The sequence below is a fragment of the Cupressus sempervirens genome, chromosome 1 (assembly GCF_028749045.1).
Source record: "Cupressus sempervirens isolate cs-2001-9-10 chromosome 1, ASM2874904v1, whole genome shotgun sequence".
Taxonomy (NCBI): Eukaryota; Viridiplantae; Streptophyta; class Pinopsida; order Cupressales; family Cupressaceae; genus Cupressus; species Cupressus sempervirens.
In genome coordinates this window covers 196035123-196054836 of record NC_143118.1, presented here as the reverse complement: position 1 = coordinate 196054836, position 19714 = coordinate 196035123, and the positions used below count along the sequence as shown (strand labels likewise).

Below are 19714 nucleotides of genomic sequence, written 5' to 3'. Positions count from 1 at the left end.
TATTTCCTACTATTCCAAGTACACCTATACATGTAATATCGAAAAGGATTACAAGGATACAAGATACATGAGTCAATACAACTATGAGAATGGGAACATTTCTCCAAGAATGATAATCATGAAAGTACATCAAGAAATCTTCTAGCACTGGTACAAACTGTTGGAAACTCATATGGTAGGAAGATCTAGTACTACATGACCATGTGGAACCTAAATGGCCTGCTCCCACCATGTTGAGGAGATAACTTTAGTCTCACTCGGATATCAATCCACAAAACACATTAAGGAAATCTAAGCAAGGGGATACGGATAGTTCTCTAACACAATGGGTATTATATGCACAAAAGAAAGTAGACATAATTTCTAGAGGCAACAACACATGCATGAAACCTAGATGTATATGGGGAAGTGTCATCACATGAGCCAACTCTAAGGTTACATTGGTAGTCTCTCTGGACCTTGGTCCCCTAGTGACTCTCTATGGCATTAGTAACCTCTCGTACAGACAAGGTTTACTAACTATGCAAGACCTCAATCATGTATCTTCTTCCATTCCCATCCTAGCCTATATAGGTGCTCAAGGCATGGGCGAGGCACATTTATCTTTTTAGTTCATATTAACCCCTTTAATGTTTTGTGTTTTATACTTGGTTATTTAACTTACAATGAGTTACCCTGGTAGCCAATTAGGGCCCCGACCCCCATCTTATGTCACTTCCCACTCTACACACCTAGATCACCTACCCTAGGCTCATGAATCAAATAAAATCTCATAAAACTGTAATGATCACAGCGGGTTCTATAACAGATAATTGGAACACAATTTCAAGGTCCTCAAACCAAACATCATGACAAGATCCCCAAATATTCACATGATATAATCTTCCCACTTATGGTTGGGATCAAAGATCAACTACATCACAATGCATGTAGCAAACGTACACTCACAAATAGTAAACCACATATCATGAACTAAACAATTGGATTAAGCAACAATGATCAAGACATGATAATCATCAAAGTACACATATTAGTTATACAACACCAACCACAAAGAACATACTCGAACCTCTGGATACACATTCCTAAGTGGTCAACTAAACCCACAGTAGTCCCCACAAGAAAGGCAACAAGATACACATGGGTAATTAAAACACCCAATTTTTGACTATATTTTCTTTTTTTTATTCTTCTTCATAAATTAAATAGAAGCTATACCTGGTTTATGTTCCTCTTTGATTGTTTTGTTTTTGATTTACTGCCATGGATTTTTCCTATAGAAATTTTCAATCAACCTAGTGTTCTTTTAGTTGTGGATCCAAAGCAGCATATGGTTCATAGGTTTTCAAACTAGGCATTTGTTTTTCCAAGAAATTTCCCACAAAGAAAATGAAGGGATTCTTTATCAGAAATTGCTCATAAACACTAAGATCTCAAAAACTTATTCCTTTCCTTTGATTCACAACAACCTATGTGTGTAATCTTAACATCAATCACATTCCAAATGGTAAACACATGTGAAAACAATTCTATCTTGAAAGAGGGATTTGCAAGATTGAAAAATACAAAACCTACCTCATGTCCTTAGCTAGAAAATTGATGTGAAAATTTGAGAAGAGCCAAGCAAGCCTCTTGAATCAGGTGCTCCTACTAAGATTGAGACTTCTTCTAAGTCACCAAGACGAGCTTTCCAAAAACCTGTAAAACTTTCTTCAAATTCTCTGTGCCAAATTCTCTTAAAAAGACTCTCCAAAATTATCTCAAGAATGTCTCCCAAAATGCCTCCAAATCTCTCTAAAAACATCTTATGCAAAAATGGCTAAAAATGTTCTAATATAGACAACTTACTCTTCTAGGGTTTTTGAAAAGATAAAACCCTAATTAAGGCAACTTGTCACAAAAATAATTTAAAATTATAATAATTATCCCTTTTTAGTTGTTATCTCTTAATCAAAATCAAATTTGATGATATTGACATTTCTAGAAAATCTAATTTAAGAATATGAGCTTTTAGAAGATCTAATTTGATGTTTGATGTTTAGAAAGATCTAATTTCTGATAAGATATTTATTTACCTTTTTTTTGATTAAATGTGCATATAACTTAAAATTACATAATTACTATTTTAGTAACTATTTAATAGTTGTAATAGCAATTGGATAAACACAATATATTCCTATTAAAGTGATTGGATATTTAAATCATAATTTCCTATTATCAAATAATATCTTAATTTCCATAATTAGGCACCATAATCAAATCTTTTAATCAACCATAAATATTTGATTAACTCCCTAATGCATATCACCTTATATTTATGTGCTCTATACCCTCGAACATAATAACTAATTTTTTAATTAACATTATTTATTTTCCTTAACTATTTAATATTTACAATTCCATAATAAATCACATAACATACCATCAGTGAGAAAACTGACTAGAACCAATATTGCAAAACCATGCTCAAGGAAGGGTTACTGAATTCATGTCACCTGACAAACTTGGCCGGGTAGTCAAAAATAATACTTGTTAACTATGTTGGGACAATAAGGGGCTTAGGTTGGGGTTTGGTCCTGAATATTATCTCCCCTTCCTTACCATAGGGTTATTGCAATAGGGCACACTAATCCTGCAATTCAGGGAAGTTGATGCGCGGTACTTACAATCCTGCATAAGAGACAAGCATGTACATACATATTGATATATAATAGAAATGTTATCTTGCTTTCCTTACCTTAGTGTTATTGCGATAGGGCACACTCATCCTGCAATTCAGGGAGTTTGATGCCTAGTACTTGCAATCCTGCATAAGAGACAAACATTTACGTACATATCCATATATAACAGACAATGGCAGGGAGTGGTCTATTGGGTAGATCCCGCATGTAGGTGACTACGAGCCTCTCCCTCAACCATACAAACACATCAGACAAAAATGTAAAACATATAAGATAACCTTACACATGCAAGTATGGGTTTAATACCTATAAGTCCATTACATACATGATAACATATCAATCCATCATCATGATAATTCTGTAATTACTAACTGAAGCATATAAAGTAACTACACCATGAGCACAATCATAGAAATCAATAGAAAACATGTAATTTACAACGCCATGAGAGTAATCGTAACAATCAACTAAAGTCTAAAACATATAATGTCAAAGCAATGTCTCAAGACAAACATAACCATAATGTAGTGTCACACAAACAACTCCTCCAAGTATCACTGAGTGAACTAAAACATATATGAAAAACTAGCCTAAAAGTGTTCAACAACATGAACTGAAAGGTTAAACTACTGGTGGGCAGTACAATAGTATTAGGAACCAATGTAAGAACCCATGTAAAGTTGTAAACCTGTAATTATCCTTGATCTTTAGCCTTTGAAATCAGTGACAACACATTCAACAATTAGTAATATGCATAGTGGAGGCAACCGGATATCTCACATAGATTGCAATACTCAAAACACAAGATCACAGCTAGACCTGATTTTCCAAGGCAATCCACAAATAGAGTGACCACAGTATTAGGAACCAATGTAAGCACCCATGTAAACCTGTAATTTTCTTCATCCATAACACTAGATATAGTTTTATCATGGATCTACATACCACAGATTTTGGTTAACATGCAAAATCTGGAAACCATTTTTGTAGATCTGAAATTCACTTAAACATCCAGACATTTCCATCAAACATGTCATTAAAGCAATGAAATGTGCGGTAGATCTACATACTCACAATTTTTGAAACAAAATAACCTGCAACACCTACTTGAGAACCTAGTTGTCCACAAAGAAACAGAGGAACTAGCTTGTCCGGGTGTTTGCTAAATATACCAACTCCACAATGCGCAAGAGATTAGGGGATTATATTCCGGTGCTTTCATATAAACAAGGGATAACACCATGAATCCAGCATAAGCACTCCATTACTCAGTTCAAATAGCAAGTGTTTTTCCATGTGACCAAGATCTTAAAAGTAACCATCCAACATGAACACCATTTCATTGCACAAGTCTGCAAGGGAAGGAAACAAAATCACCAAACAGGAGGATGCTCACATATTGCCAAACAAAAACTCCAGGTCATCATTGTGCAAGAAACATGCCCATCTCCATGAAGACCTACAGTTATGAGCTTCCAATGCCCAACTATGGACGTTGCATACCTAAAAATTGGAAATATCTTAGATTAAGTATATATTGGGATAACCAATTTTTTATCATTAACTTTCAGCCTTTCTTTGTATATATATAGAATTTTCTTGCTTGGAAAATAAAACATGTTACTAAGAAGATTGATTTTCATTGGAAAATAAAATATAATAGTTAGAGTGCTAGTTAACAAGGTGTGTGGGTTTCTTCCATAATATCAAATACTTGGCAGATTAAAATTGCGAAGTTGTTTCTGTTTACTTATCTGTGATTAATTCATAATCTACTAGGGGGGCATTTAAGTTTTTTTCCTAAATTTGTTTTCTCTAGGGCATAGGTCAGCTTCATAGATAACTTTTTTTCTTAAATGAGTCAGTATTAAGCTCCTGGGAATTCCTATATATGTCTATTGATAAACAGTCAACTTTACCTATATATTACAAAGTTGCATGGATATGGATACGGATACGAGCGCCCAAGGAAGGACAGAGGAATTTCCGGCAACTCCGATATATTACAAATCTAATGTCTCTCAAGGCCTAACATTTCTACCCAATGAAACAAACCTTCATTGACTTTACATTGTATTAATCTTGAGTAACTCTGTGTCTAATGATCACGTACCAACCATGGGCATTCTTTCTACAGTATGCGGCCCATCACCTACTTTACATGAAACTAATATGCTTGATATTCAGATAAATCTGGCTCTATAGCAATGACATTAGTTGACAATATACTGATTATATTCTTTTTTAAATTCAATGGCTGAAATGCAAATAGATCTTCTTCTAATAACTAACATCTTACTATTTTTATTTATCATATTACTGTTTGAAGCACAGTATAAATTGACACCTGGTGTTTTATTTTGTGGTAGGTTTCAGTTATACAGCCAGTTTCTGGGTGTGGCTTAGCAGTGCTCTCTATGTTCTCCCATTTCTATTTAAAGGAGACAATGAACCCACTAGATTGGCTAGGCATTACTATGGCTGGCATTGGCACGATAGGCAAGTTGACTTATTTTACTTTCATGATTTGACCAAGCTTGGTTTGGTTTATGGTAGCAATTTGAAATGCTTATACATAGATATATAGATATGTATGTATGTATGTGTGAAAAGCATAAGTCTCTAACTATACTGATTATACGTTAATTTGAAGCTCAGCCTACAGTTGTTTTCATTCAGAAGTAATATTTATGGTCCAATGTGCCTTTGAATATTTTACTGTCATGTTTAGCCCAGTTTTAACTCTTTGTTGCCTAATTTTGTTATCCTTGTCTCAAAATTACTTATAATTGCTAGAATTCACTGTCATGATTGAAATCAAAATGGTTATTCAAATCCTTCAAATTCAAAGAATGTAATTCACTACCCTATGAAAAAATAATGTGCAGGTGTGAGAAAATTTGAAAAAATCAAAAGGCTGCCCCACTGGCAGAAGCATAGGTGCAAGGAAAATTGATTCACAAGAGCATAGGATAAGATATATTAATAAGTAGGAGATATCAGATACATGCTCTTTTGGTTACATGGCCTCTTCTGTATGTACGAAGGCTGTAGGGAGATGTACCAAGTCTGTAGGGAGACATGTCTCCCACCCCTTCGGATGAGTCTTTCATACTGGATACATATACAGAGATGCTTCTAGTTACAAGGGACCTGCCTGTGTCTCCACAGATCTCCTTTCAAAAAATTGTCAGCTACAAACTGGAGTTTCTAATCTTTTGAATCAGTTTGTCTATTTCTTCCGTGTATGTTGCCTCTTGTGAATCATTGAATTGTCATCTGGTTGTGCATTTAGGTTTGACATTTATGTTTATGTTGCTCAACAAACTCACGATACGTTTAGGTTTTGCCTATTGTATGATAAAAAAATAAAAAAAAAATACTGAAAACATTAGTAATGTTAAATGAAAAGAAAACAATGAAAATGTTCAGATATTTGAGCAGCTTTAGCGAATGCCTTGTTTTGTAATATCATATGCCTCCTGTGCATGCCATGCTTTTGGTTTGACATCTAAGATTTTTATTTTGGTATTAAATATTGTAAAACAAAAAGGAAGTAAATAATCAACTGTAACTATATATATATATCTATATGTATGTATGTATGTATGTATGTATATTAAAGACCACCCGGAAGGCATTACAGAATGGAGGTTTAAAAAAAGACTAGTGATTGTGTCTGACTACATCCTGCAGAATTGAAATTTGCAACACCATTGCCAAACAATTTCAATTGATGCCTTTGAAGTGAAAAGTGCAGAAGCCAGGAACCCCAGCAATAATCCTCATGACTAGATGAACAGAACGCCAGCTAAACAAACTTGAATCCTGTACCCCCAATAATCCAGCATTTGCCTAAATAGCTGTTTCCTCCACCTCAAGCACATTCTTACCATTGACCCTGAATTTTCAGTTGAGTGATGAAAATTGAACATCAACAATAGGGTTGACTCTTTGCTTTGGGTGGTTCACCAATTTACCATAGAAAACCGGAATGGTGCAGTCACTAGTGACCTCCAAATATCCCTGGAACATGTTTTGAATGAAATCTTGCCTGACCATGCCCTTAGACCCAGGAGGTCTTTGTAAACCCAAACTGAAAATACAAGCTAGTCTATCCCTTTTGGCACCATACACAAAACCAACCCGTTGAGCTTCTCTATCACAAACCACCAAATATGCATAGCATTATATCATTACAGGCACAAACACCTGCTTCATATATGCCAGATTATTAGAAATATCTACACCATACAAGAAAATCAATCACAAGGAAATAAAGTCTTTCTAAATGATATAAAAATTAGCATAAATGTGAGTCAGTGACACTGAAAGATTTTTAGGACAGAAAATCTCACATTGACAAATCGAGCCACTATAGATCCTTGGGCAATCCAACCATCTGGTGAGTAGAATGCAGATCTGTTTGATGCTAAAGGAGACCTAAGGTCCATAAAACAAGATAAATTTTACCACTTAAATACATTTCATCTTCAGAATTTTTTCTAAGCTTTCCTAAGAAGTGGGACAATGGCTATAAAGCACTATAATGGATTCTTTATCAACTCCAACATTAGCCATGAAATTTGATACAGTTCTCATCTACAATATTGGAATCTAACATTAGGGAAATTCAACTCAGTAGTCAAGGTCTCTTCTGCATAACTACTTAATCAGTAGTTTGGACAAGTTCCTTTAGTAAGGCATCTATAACTAACATAGAATCATGTTCGACCATAATTTCTTCTATCCCTTTTGAGATTGCTGCTACCATTCCTTCTATTATTACTTCCTATTTGACCTAATTGTTGGATTTGACTCCATGAAGAGAGATTCCCTCAACACAAAATCATCTTTTGAGATCCTTAGAACAAATCTAGCACCTCTATTTTCTGAGTTGCCTTGAGAAGCTCCATCAAAGTTCACTTTCACATAATTGTTTTTGTTGGTACGAAATGTATTAACTATTTTGACCACTGTAAAATACAAGGTTGCATGGGGACGGGGGTACTTAGGGTACCGGTACGGGAACGGGTACAGCTATTTTTCATAATAGGGGATGGGAGTACTTGGGTATGTGAAACTTTATTTTTAATTATGCTTTTATATTTATAGAAAATCTGAAATTATGAGTCATGGCAATGGTTTTTCAAAAAAATAACAGTGATAAAGTGTGCAAATGTAATGTATTGTTTTCAGTTTCAGATTTTCTATATGTTTATAATAATAATGTATCTTAAATGTTTAGATGCATAACAAGAACAGTGATAATGTTTGCAAATGTAATGTATTGTTTTCAGTTTCAGATTAGCTATATGTTTGTAATAATAATATATGATAAATGTTTACATGCATGATAGAGAAGGCAGACTGTAAACATGAACAAGAAGATCATAAATCATATGACAATGAATGACATATTGCAAATGATAAACTTCTGACTTGAACAGTGATAAAGTTTATTGTTAATCAATATTGTATAAAAGTTTCAAACTGATTAGGTATTGAATTAAGCTTGGTAAACAAGAAGCTGATACGCAAATAAAAAACTTAAAAAATAAAAATAAAAAATATTAATCAAAGTCCTTAGCTATGTGATGCAGAGCCCTCTGTATTTATTTTCAAGGAATCTTAGTGCAACTCAAGAGATTCACAATAGGCTGGTACACCCTCAAGGAACCAAGAACATCTCAAAGATTTCAACAAAGAACCCTGACATTATACACCGATAAAGACAACATCTTCACTCACACAATCAGATTGCTATGTCTGATTCCATTGTTCATAACTCCAGTTCTAAATATCTTATTGAAAAAGCCTTTGGAGGAATTGTTCTAAATTAGTAATTATAAAACATATCTAAAGATGAGATCAATCCAATAAGCAGATTATAAATTATGTACTCTGAACCAAGACCCATATTCTCTGTCATAAATCAGGAGCCAAACCATTAACCCTTCTTAGGGAATCAAATAACTTTCTCAAAATAAATTTAAATAATACCAAACCAATTTTTTAGTATCCATTCCTAAGTCTAGTTTCCAAATATATAAGTTATTTTCTTTTCTCATTCATAAATCATTGTATAATATCAAATCTTTTTCTGCAACACCATTGAAGGCATTTAAAAACCAGTTTTTACTCAAATCTTCATAACTTTTCCAAATCTAAATGAAAATGATTCAAACCAGTTGGAAATGAAAAGTAGTTCACATATCTTTCCAATGAATATAATTAGAGATCCTGAGTCTCCAAAATATGTCCACACCACACACTGCAATATGACTATATTCAACGAATCTCAAATCTGCAAACATCCACTTTCACCAAAATACCCATAACTTATTCATTTATTCATAAAATTGAACCAAACAAAAAGCATGAGAAGAAGGATTCATCATACTATATATCCATTACTATATTACATGGTTTCCAGGCTGTACATGGCCGTACAATGCCTGGAAACTACTCTAAAACTTAAAAAAAAACCAATCAAAACCACAACAATAAAATGCACCAAAAATGTATCAAAGTATTTCCTCTTCTCCAAAATTGATTTGGTTCGACCATACAATGGTTTTTATATCCATTTGACAGTTATAAACCTTCCTAACTACCCCCAAGACCAACCATATACCTTTTTACATCATTTTTCTATTATTAACAACTTTCTCAAAGTTGCATTTTACAACTTTTTACCCAACTTTTACATTTTTAACAAAAAATGGCTTCATAGCCTTTACAACTTGACCCAAATACAATAAAAATGACTCAAATGACTTTAGATGGATGTCAATAGATCCATTCACCAATTAAATAAACATTTTTACCTCCTTTGACAACTTATTACAAATGGCTTCTCTAGCTTTTATATCTTTGTCTTCTTGAAATTTAGGTTCCTCTGCACCACTATGATGCTTTCCACTGAGTACCCGGTATTTGGGATACGTGTACCCAGTCCTTGGGTACGTGGGTATGAGTACTAGGGGTGTGGGTATGAGTATCCATGCAACCTTGATAAAATGCAATGTCCATGCTCACGTGTAGCTGCTGACCACAGTTTCACGCATACCAGTGTAGGATCTTCCAAACTCCATGCTACACCTTCCCGATTGTTTAAAAGTCTGCCTTGAAAGCCCAGCCAGTTAAAAATATTGCATAGGATGCCTACTGTTTACCCAAGCTCTCAATAAGCCTCTTTCAATGTCACCCCCCAGAAACTAGCAATTAGCCTCTTGCTGCTACAATTTCTAATGCATTATCGATTTCCTCCAAAGGTGAAATCAATTTCTTTTGGTCATGCTTATATTTCCCTCTAAAATTTTGTGCTTCCCTTTTTCATAACAAATTCATATACTGGGAGTCCAGGATTTCAAGAAATGCATGGAAGAGGATTGCAAGTTCCCCCTTGAATCTTACAATGTAGTCACATCACCTTACAAGACTCACAATGTATGGCTACATCGGAAATGTTTGGAACATTTAAGAGCTATGTTGAATCTGCAGAATTGCTTTTGAGTTTTAATCCTTAATACCAAACTTCAATTTTCATTTGCTTGAGATTTGGTATGGCACTATTTGACTTGAAACAACATTCATATGGCTTTCTTGTCAAATTGATGCAACACGTTTTGCAGGGACAAATACTTGCTTCACATATGCTAGATTGGATTGTAGCACGTTTTGACTTTTCTGTCAATTTGATGCGTGATTGGATTGTATTGTCATTGCAATTTGGAGATTGTTTACAACTTGTTTGGAGGACTTGTAAGGAGGGAAGTCATCATGAATTGTTAAGTTGGTGGGAAACCATAATTAAGGGAATATATTAACAACCATTTATGGATGAAAGATGTGTGTGTAAAGATAAATTGTGTGTGTGGTAGTGACAGATTGAGATTCACAGAGTGTGATTCAGGATAAGAGTCTGTTCTCTTGTAAAGAGGGAGTGTGAGCCAAAGTATTGGTGCTATTTGCTAGATCACGCTACTTGTTCTTTCCTAACAGTTACAGCTTTGAAGGTTAAATTCATTAACAGGGTGACACATTTACTTGTGTTGTAAATCTCTTAGGAGAATAGTCTTTAACAAGACTTTTTAGCTTCTAATAGGGCCAATATACTTCCAAAAAGGTATGCCTTTAACAAGGTGATTGTAATTGGTCCTAATAGGCCATATTTCATAGAGCTTAGTGAAACGTTGTGTGTTCCATCCCCATCGTGGTTTTTCCCTCTGACTAGGGTTTCTACGGTAGCAAATTCTTAGTGTCTTGTGTCAAATTGCGTGGATGTTGTAGTGTTCTATATTATTTTCAGTTTTACATGTTGGTTATTTTGAAAGTTTAATTTCAGCTATAAGAATTATTGTTGCACTAAATCACCCCCCAGTGCCATTCAACCTAACAATTAGAAATTACTCAAACTGAAAGGAAAGACGACATATTGTGTAAAGATTGAAAAGATTCAATGGGAGAATATTAACCTATTAAGAATAATGATGTGGAAGGCTGTCTTTAGATGGTTCAAGATGCCAAATTTGACTGTGTAAAACAACTTTTGAAAGAGAAATTACTCAATCTGAAAGGAAAGCCATAACATATTGTGTAAAGATTGAAAAGATTCAATGGGAGAATATTAACCTATTAAGAATAATGATGTGGAAGGCTATCTTTAGATGGTTGAGGATGCCAAATTTGACCGTGTAAAACAACTTTTGAACGAGACCAAAAACAATACATTCACAAGCTTGGACAAAAGTTGCAAAATTAGAAAGTCATGGTAAGGAGTGAGATGGATGAAAGTCAAATAGTTTAGGAATTAATGGAACTGAGATTAGTTTTGGGATCGCAAAAGAGAAATCAAGCACAACATTATTTGGAAAGCCATGGAAAGTATTATATAATGGCTCATGATATGAAAGACTGTATCTGATACAGAAGCCAAAGGCTATCATTGAACCTCGTTTGCAATAGACGTCAATCTTAATAGAGAGGACTGAAATGCTTTACCTGGTGAGTATATCCACATACATTGAGAAAATATTGTGGAGCCAACATATCCATCGTGAGATCAGCTCCGTGCACAAGAAAGGAAGAAATGTGGTTAGGTCATCGCATTAAAATTCCATCCATATAGAAACTTATAAATGACTAGAAACCAAAAGAAATCCCGACAGAGTCGAGATGCTCTTAGAGCATGGTTTCAAGCGTTCAAAGGATGTATTTGAAAAGAAAAAATCTTTGTTGAGGAAATATTATGAAGTGTAAAAATTGGAAATGTGCCTAGATTTACACTCATAGCGCAAATTTGCATTGGCCAAGAAATACTTATGCAAGGAATGAGTCCACATTTGATTCCCATAAGCACTCAGAGTGCAAAAACACATGGAAGAGGGAAACAATCGAACAAATTAAAATCCTCTACTATAGCCTAATTGTGCTCATAATGCGAGTCATACACACCCAAGGAAAAATAAAATGTCTGAAATTCCACAAGGTGGTAAAAAAAATAAGTCATTTACCAAGGGGAATATGACCTCAAAGTGCAAATGTTGTATGGGCATGAAGTGTTTAAAAATTAAAATTTCCTCCATACGTACTGTTAGCACACAAAATTTCATTTTGTTTTGCTCTACATGTAGATTGATTTTGATCTCATGTTTTGAATGAATTTGCCTCGTTAGGCACACTCATTACGATCTTAGATACTTGCAAATTTAAGTGAAACATCATTTGCCCATTCCATAAGAATAGATACTATTGGTTTTCCATGTGTAGGATTGGATTTAATAAACACGTGTTGAGCAAAGACTCTGTGTGATGTGGCCTTAAAAGCTCAACCCATCAGAGTGACTTATAAGAATTGGCATGAAAACTAGGCAAAGGGAATCCTAAACGTTGGCTTTCAAATTAGGTCATTTGGATATCGTAGGAGTTATTTTGGTGGAATTTTATCTTATCGACAAGAGTTATCTTGATGAGGAGTTAGACAACCTAAGGAAAAGATGGCATCAGAATAATGTATATTGATGAATAGCATAAGGACAATAATACAAAGTTGTATCGACCAGAGACATATCGATGGTGTAATATACAAAGGAAAGAAACATATGATACCAGACTAACTTATAATGACAAATGCCATTGGCAAGATGAAAGACATCGGTGAAAGCTCATTAAAGTTACATTGACCCCCAATAATAATATTGGCAAAACATATGCTGATAGAATAATTATAGAGAAGGGGGCATAGATAGAACTAACACCAATGGATTCCATTGGATAAACTATTAGCATCGGAGAAAGCATTGTTGAATTACACCAATCCCCGATTGGTCTATCAGGATACCTTATACCAATAGAAAAGCAAATGCAATAAAGTGTAAACATCGGACAAGGTCTTCATGATGAAACTTATCAGGATAAAATATGTAATCAACAAAAGGAATTTGATTCTCCCTAATACCCGATAAGCTTATTGCGATAACATATGGCGATGAAGGGTATTAAGAACAAAATTACTGTGAAGAGATCAAAGCAAGTTATAGCCATCAAATGTTATGAACACATCAGGAAAGCATATAGCAATGAACCTATAAGAGGGACTTTACACAGTTGAGGAACGACCATTTCAAATTCTCTCCTTTGCATTTTCCCACACAATTGCAACAGTCATGCTTCAAAAGAATAATGAGGGTCATGAACAACCTGTGGCATTCTTTAGCAAGACTCTACAAGCAACAAAATTGAATTATGACATCAATGAGAAACAAGCATATGCATTGGGTACATGTCGGTTGGGGCAAGTGTGGTAGCATATGTACCCAATGTAGTTGTTAAAGATATATTAAGATAGTCAAAGACTACTGGTCAAAGGTGTAGATGGATAAACCAAGTTCAAGAGTAAAATATAGACATTCAAATTACTAAATTAGTGAGGGGTCAAGGTTTAGAAAAGCTCATGGCTGACTCATATTTAGAAGTTGTCCAAGTACATCATGTTGAATTAGAAAAGATTGTGGTGATTATAGAGCAATGGCCATGGTACAAGGATGTTGTATATTACTTGAGGCATATGATGTACCAAGAGGCATTAACTAAGAGTCAGATGAGGACAATAAATTGCCAAGCATCTAGAGATATATTGATTCAAGTTGACCTATATTGGAAGAATAGGGATGATGTCTTATTGTTTTGTTTGGATATTGACCAAGCAAAGCAGATTCTTAAGGAATTACATGAAGGAGTTTGAAGAGGACATTTCTTAGCTAAGACTGCATCTCACAAGATTTTACATGTTGGTTACAATTGGCCACATATTTTCAAAGATTGTCATACTTGTGTTAGAAACTAGTAGCCTTGTCAGAAGTTTTTAGGGAAATTGAAATATGATGGAGCTTTAGCTCATAGACCTATGCATACATGTGAGCCTTTCCAAATGTGGGGAATTGATTTTATAGGTGAAATTATTGATAAGTCAAGCGGAGGAAACAATTGGATTCTTATGACAACAAACTACTTCATCAAATGAGTTGAGGCTATACCAACCTAACAAGCAACAAGCAAAGTAGTAATGTAATTCCTAATGGAGAACATTTTAACTAGATTTGGAGTCTCCTATAAGCTTGTTGCTGACAATGGAATGTGCTTAAGATCTAAAGAGTTTTTAGATTTCTACAAGCTATATGGATCACTTTATCTTACTTATCGCCATATCACCCACAAGGGAATGACCAAGCAGAATCTAGGAACAAGAACATCTTAAAAATAATCGAAGGGATAGAAACATGGAAAATTTGAAGCAATATGGCTAGGACTTTATATTATTGTGGACAAAGGAGGAGAGAATTCCTATTTCTTATGGAATACTGAAAGAGAAGTTCAAGAATTTTGAGTGCATGTCCAATACCTTTAAGAATTTCTTCTCTTATAAGGAGTGGGGAGTATCTCTTAAAACAAGATGTTTAATTATTTTGTTTTTCTTATTGTTTGCTATTATTCTTCTTGTTTAGTCTTTTGGTCTACTCTTTAGAGATAACTAAGATCTCACTATGTCCATGTATGAAAATATGCCCCCAAAAAGAGCCACTGTTAGGACCCAAATTTTCATTTTGTTTCTCTCTACATATAGATTGATTTTGATCTCATGTCTTGAATGAATTCAGCTCATTAGCCATGCTCATTATGATCTTAGGTACTTGCAAATTTAAGTGAATATCATTTGTCCATTCTATAAAAATATTTACTGTTGGTTTTCCATGTGTAGGATTGAATTCAATAAATAGGTGTCAAGATAAGATTCATTTTCCCAGTAACAAGAGTATTTATCAAACCACATACATCAACATGGACCAATTATAGTACCATAGAGGCTTGCCATGAGTCATTATCCTTGAACGACGTCCTATGCTTCTTTCCAGCCTAACAAGCTCCACAAATTCACTGATTCTGAGTTTGAATTTCAGGTAGGCCTCGTAGTAAATCATCTTGAACAAGTTGAGCAAAATAGTAAATGTGTAGGTGACCATATCGCTAATGCTAGAGATTGCTGATAAAAGATGATTTTGCTGGGAAGGCATGTTCAAAAAAAAATTCCTGTATCTACAAGTCTGTATATCATGATCCTCAATGCCTACAACTACAGTAGTGTGTGTTGTATGATCAACAATCGAACACTTGTGTGTGCTGAATACCACATCAAGTTGAGGAGAATGCCATATGCTGTGACTAATTGAGAGTAGGTTTAGCTCCATGCCAGGAACATAATATACATTGAGGAAAATGAGATTCCTTCCAGCAGACTATGTCTAATTGTTTCCCTTGCTGACAACGGTGTACTCTACACCCCCTCTAAATATAACTGAATCAATAAAGGGAGAAGAATCTATAAACGAATCATGCCTGTTAGTGAGATGCTGTGAAGCACTAGAATTTATCTATTGGGCAAAAGATTTAACATGGTGTATAGGTCTTTTAGCCATGAAGGCATAAAAGGAAGACTCTTTTTGCTTTGAGTGCTTGACAACATTGGCTTTACGCTGAGATCCTCCTTGCTTCCGTTGTTCATAAGGCAATCGATTGGGATAATCCTTGTGCAAATGGCCATATTTTTTATAGTAGTTACACTGCACCACCTTCTTTGAACCATCCTAAGATTGGCTAGAACCCCTTCTGTTGAGAGTTGAGACGATTGAGAGTGCTGAGATTTGTCTTTATGCTTGTGAAAGGCTTTGTCCGAAAAGACTTGCTCTAAGGAGGATGAGGTGGCAGTGCTACCAAACTGTTGTTTCCAACAATCTTGCTTCAAAAGTTTTGTGCACAACTCTCGATAATTCAAATCAACATTAGTGCGAGTAATGTTGAGAGTCTATAAAGTGCTCATAAGGTTTAGGTAGACTCTTCACAGTGATGGTTACCATGTCTTTTTCCCTCATTTTTCAACCAATAGCTTAGAGCTGATCTCAAATGTCCTTAATCTTTGTGAGATGCTTCGTAAGGAAAACAACTGGTTCATCCATCATGATTCTTTCATGATGGATGAATCCTCATACATTCATCCATCATGATGGAAAACAACTGGTTCTTTAGAAAGAACCCTCGACTCTTGTCTGATGTCTCATGCAACTCCTTTAGATGTTGCTAGATGTTTGTTTACTTGCCAGAAGGAATATGAGGCAATTGATCATTTGTGATACAGAGCTTGAGAAGCATAACAACTTTTGGATTTTGATCATCAAACTTGTCCTGGTCTGCTTGGACTTTGGAAGGACTAGTCTCTGTTCCCAAAACAAGGGCAACAAGGAGCTGATATTTAAAGGTTGCCAACATGGGCTGCTCCTAAATGTTATAATTTTTGCCATTGAATCTCTAATTGCCCTCCAACATTAAGTTGGTCAGTGACGCCATCTTGCACGTTTCCGAATGCAAAGAAAACAAAAATCAAATAACATGCGAGGGCACACAATTTTAAACACAAATCTCGATGCAAAAAACATAGGCAAATGCAAGTAGAAACTTTAAAAATAATGAAGTACGATTGACACATTTCAATAAAAAAATTTGTTGACCCAAAAAATCCAATGTTACCCTGACGCGGGGGTGCGGCGATGCGGGGGGATGTCGGGACGAGTTTTGGGTGTAGGAAAAACATAACCTCAATTTGGGGACAGCAGGGGGACGGTGGGGGAGCGAGGAGGGGGGTTCGTTGTGGGGGGGGGGGGAGGAGGGGGAGTGGGGGAAGGGGGTTGCATAGTATATATATAATATTATTAATATATATGACTGAAAATGCTAATTATGAAATGATATTTCAATATATTATATAACAATGTAACATTTACATACCAAATATAGTTGACTACAATGAATAGAGAAAATTGAAATGCGATTCGCAAACCATAAGTTCAAACTTGAAACTTGAAACTTCATAACCATTACTAATGACCATTTGACAAATTAACTTAGTTCAAGATGCAAGATTCAAAATTCATTTTTCAAATATGATTCTACGAATATCATATATCATAAAGATGTTCATGATGACAATGAGCCGAATAGCATGAAACAGTGAAATAATAATAATGTATCATAACCATATCAAAGTGAGTACAATCAACAAAATGACAAAATGCCAATAATGAGAATGTAACCATCTCAAGTGCTCTCTAATTATCCCCTATGCCGAAGTCCTCATCACTGGAACTACTAGACTCCTCGTGGGTAAGATCCTGATCCTCTAAAGGAACACCAACTAGCCCTACATTGGCATCCTCATCAATCTAAGCTGGATCCTTTGGCTCCACATCCCATCCTGCTGTAGGGCTCTCCTTGTACTCACGTGTCTTACGATCTTTGAGCCGTAAGTAACCATGTACAACAACCAACTTCTCTACTCTCTTAGAGGTAAGTCTGTTCCTCTTAACAGAGTGAATGAAGCTATAGGTGGACCAATTCCTCTCTGCAGCTGAGGAGCTAGACACCTGAGATAACAAAGTTAAAAGTTACAACTTACAAGTTACAAACAAATTTTCATACAATTTGTAACAAATGATAAATGGTAAATCGATGATTAATAATTATTGAATCAATGAATCATAAATTAAAATCAATAAAGTAAAACTCTTCAAGTTAAGATTATAAAGGGTTGGGATTAGTTATTAGTATTACAAACCTGAGAAAGTAGTCGGATGGCTAGTGAGTTGATCTTTAACTTCTGTGACCCATGACATTTCCACCACAAAATGAGAGTCTTTTGTGCCATGGTTTTGAGATCCACCTTTGCAATATCCGAGTATCCTACAAGTTACAAGTTTTAAAGTTTACAACATATATTAAAATAAAATAACTTAAATAAAGTTATAAGTAAAGTAACAATTAATTATTAAAAGAACTTATAATTATAAAGAGTTTAGAGCACTGAATTAAGATTTAAGGATTACCTGAAAGACTAGCAAATTCGGACCACTCGGTGCGAATCTCACTAGCAGTCTCAATATCATACATTTTGGCAATGCATTGAAAGAACCCATTCTTCCCCTCATCATCCTGAAGTGGTGTGACTCTACCAGGCCTAGGTATGTACCACTTCAGGTTCAATGCATAGGCAGCCATGTGCAAAGGAGTGTTCAACTTCTCCCACCTGCGGTGAATTATAGGCTCAATGTGCTCCGTATAGAATGCTAGAGTGGGGTCTCTTTCACGCACAACAACCCTCATCTGCCCAAGCATGGAATCAATGCACTCATAAACCTCTCCAAGGCGAGGTGAATTTGCATCTCCATAACTGATCACCTGAAACACTAGAGTAACAACCATGTGCAAATGAGCGTTCAACTTCTCCCACCTGCGGTGAATGATAGGCTCAATGTGCTCCGTATAGAATGCTAGAGTGGGGTCTCTCTCACGCACAACAACCCTCATTTGCCCAAGCATGGAATCAATGCACTCATATACCTCTCCAAGGCTTGGTAAATCTGCATCTCCATATCTGATCACCTGAAACATTGGAGTAATGATGGAGACTATGTATTTTGTGTCACTCCAAAATTGATCACTCTTCACTGTCTCCTTTACCCTCTTCCCCTGCTCTATTCTGGACTCAGGCCATCGATTCCATTCATGTCATAACCATGAGTTGCAATGGCTCTTGCAACTCAATCATTCTCTCCAAGAGAATATAATATGATGCATACTTGGTATCAACTGGTTTCAGGAATTGCATTTTTGCGAAGCTCCTGAAAAATGCATGTGATGTATGGTGATTGCAGATAAACATCTGCACTTCTCTCTTACATTAACCACCTTTCTAATCCACTCTATTTTCCCCATGTCTTTGAGTGCATTGTTCATGTCATGCACACAACATGGAGTCCACCAAATATGCCTATAAGCTGCCTCAACAGACCTCCCTGCAGCTTTGCACACATGTGCTGCATCTGTCACAACTTGGATCACATTTTGTGGTCCAACCTCCTCAATGGCTTCCCTAAGCACATGAAACTGAAAATCAGCATCTTTACGATGCCTTGAACAATCAACTGCCATCAAAAAGTATGGGCCCTCGGTGTATGTAACCATAATGTTGATGAGTGGACGATGACTAATGTCCGTCCACATGATAATTCTGTAGCTTGACTCCATCCAACGTGCTTTCATTTGCTCCATCAAGATCCCAACCTTGTCATAGGCTCTATCCTACACTGTAATCCTCAGCTTGCGGTCACTTGGTGGCACATATGATGGCTCTCCCTCGTTCACTGCCATGGTCATCATCCTCACAAAATAGGGAGATCGAGCCATGTGTAGAGATGCCATTGGCAAAGAAGAAATCACCAATAGCATCATCTAACCAGTCCCTTGCATGCATGTTAAATAAATGAGCAATGGGGTTACTACCACTATGACTTGTAGTTGCTTTCCGTTTCCCCCTACTGTGTCCCCTGCTGAACTGTGTGTAGGTGAAAAAAATGATGGTGTAGGTGACATAGTCCTTGCTCTCTGATGCAAGATACGAGTAGATGTATCTCGCTGCCCCTGTA

General features: G+C 35.7%; 1 protein-coding gene across 4 annotated transcripts in view; it reads left to right on the top strand.

Annotated features, from left to right (window-relative positions):
* Positions 1 to 19714, top strand: part of LOC149576782 (magnesium transporter, putative (DUF803)) — a 128607-nt gene that overhangs the window by 39559 nt on the left and 69334 nt on the right. For all 4 annotated transcript variants that reach the window (XM_089819886.1, XM_089819887.1, XM_089819879.1 and 1 more), the window contains one exon: positions 5051 to 5180. In XM_089819886.1, the coding sequence (XP_089676012.1) occupies positions 5051 to 5180 (130 nt within the window). The remainder of the gene's footprint in view (positions 1 to 5050; positions 5181 to 19714) is intronic.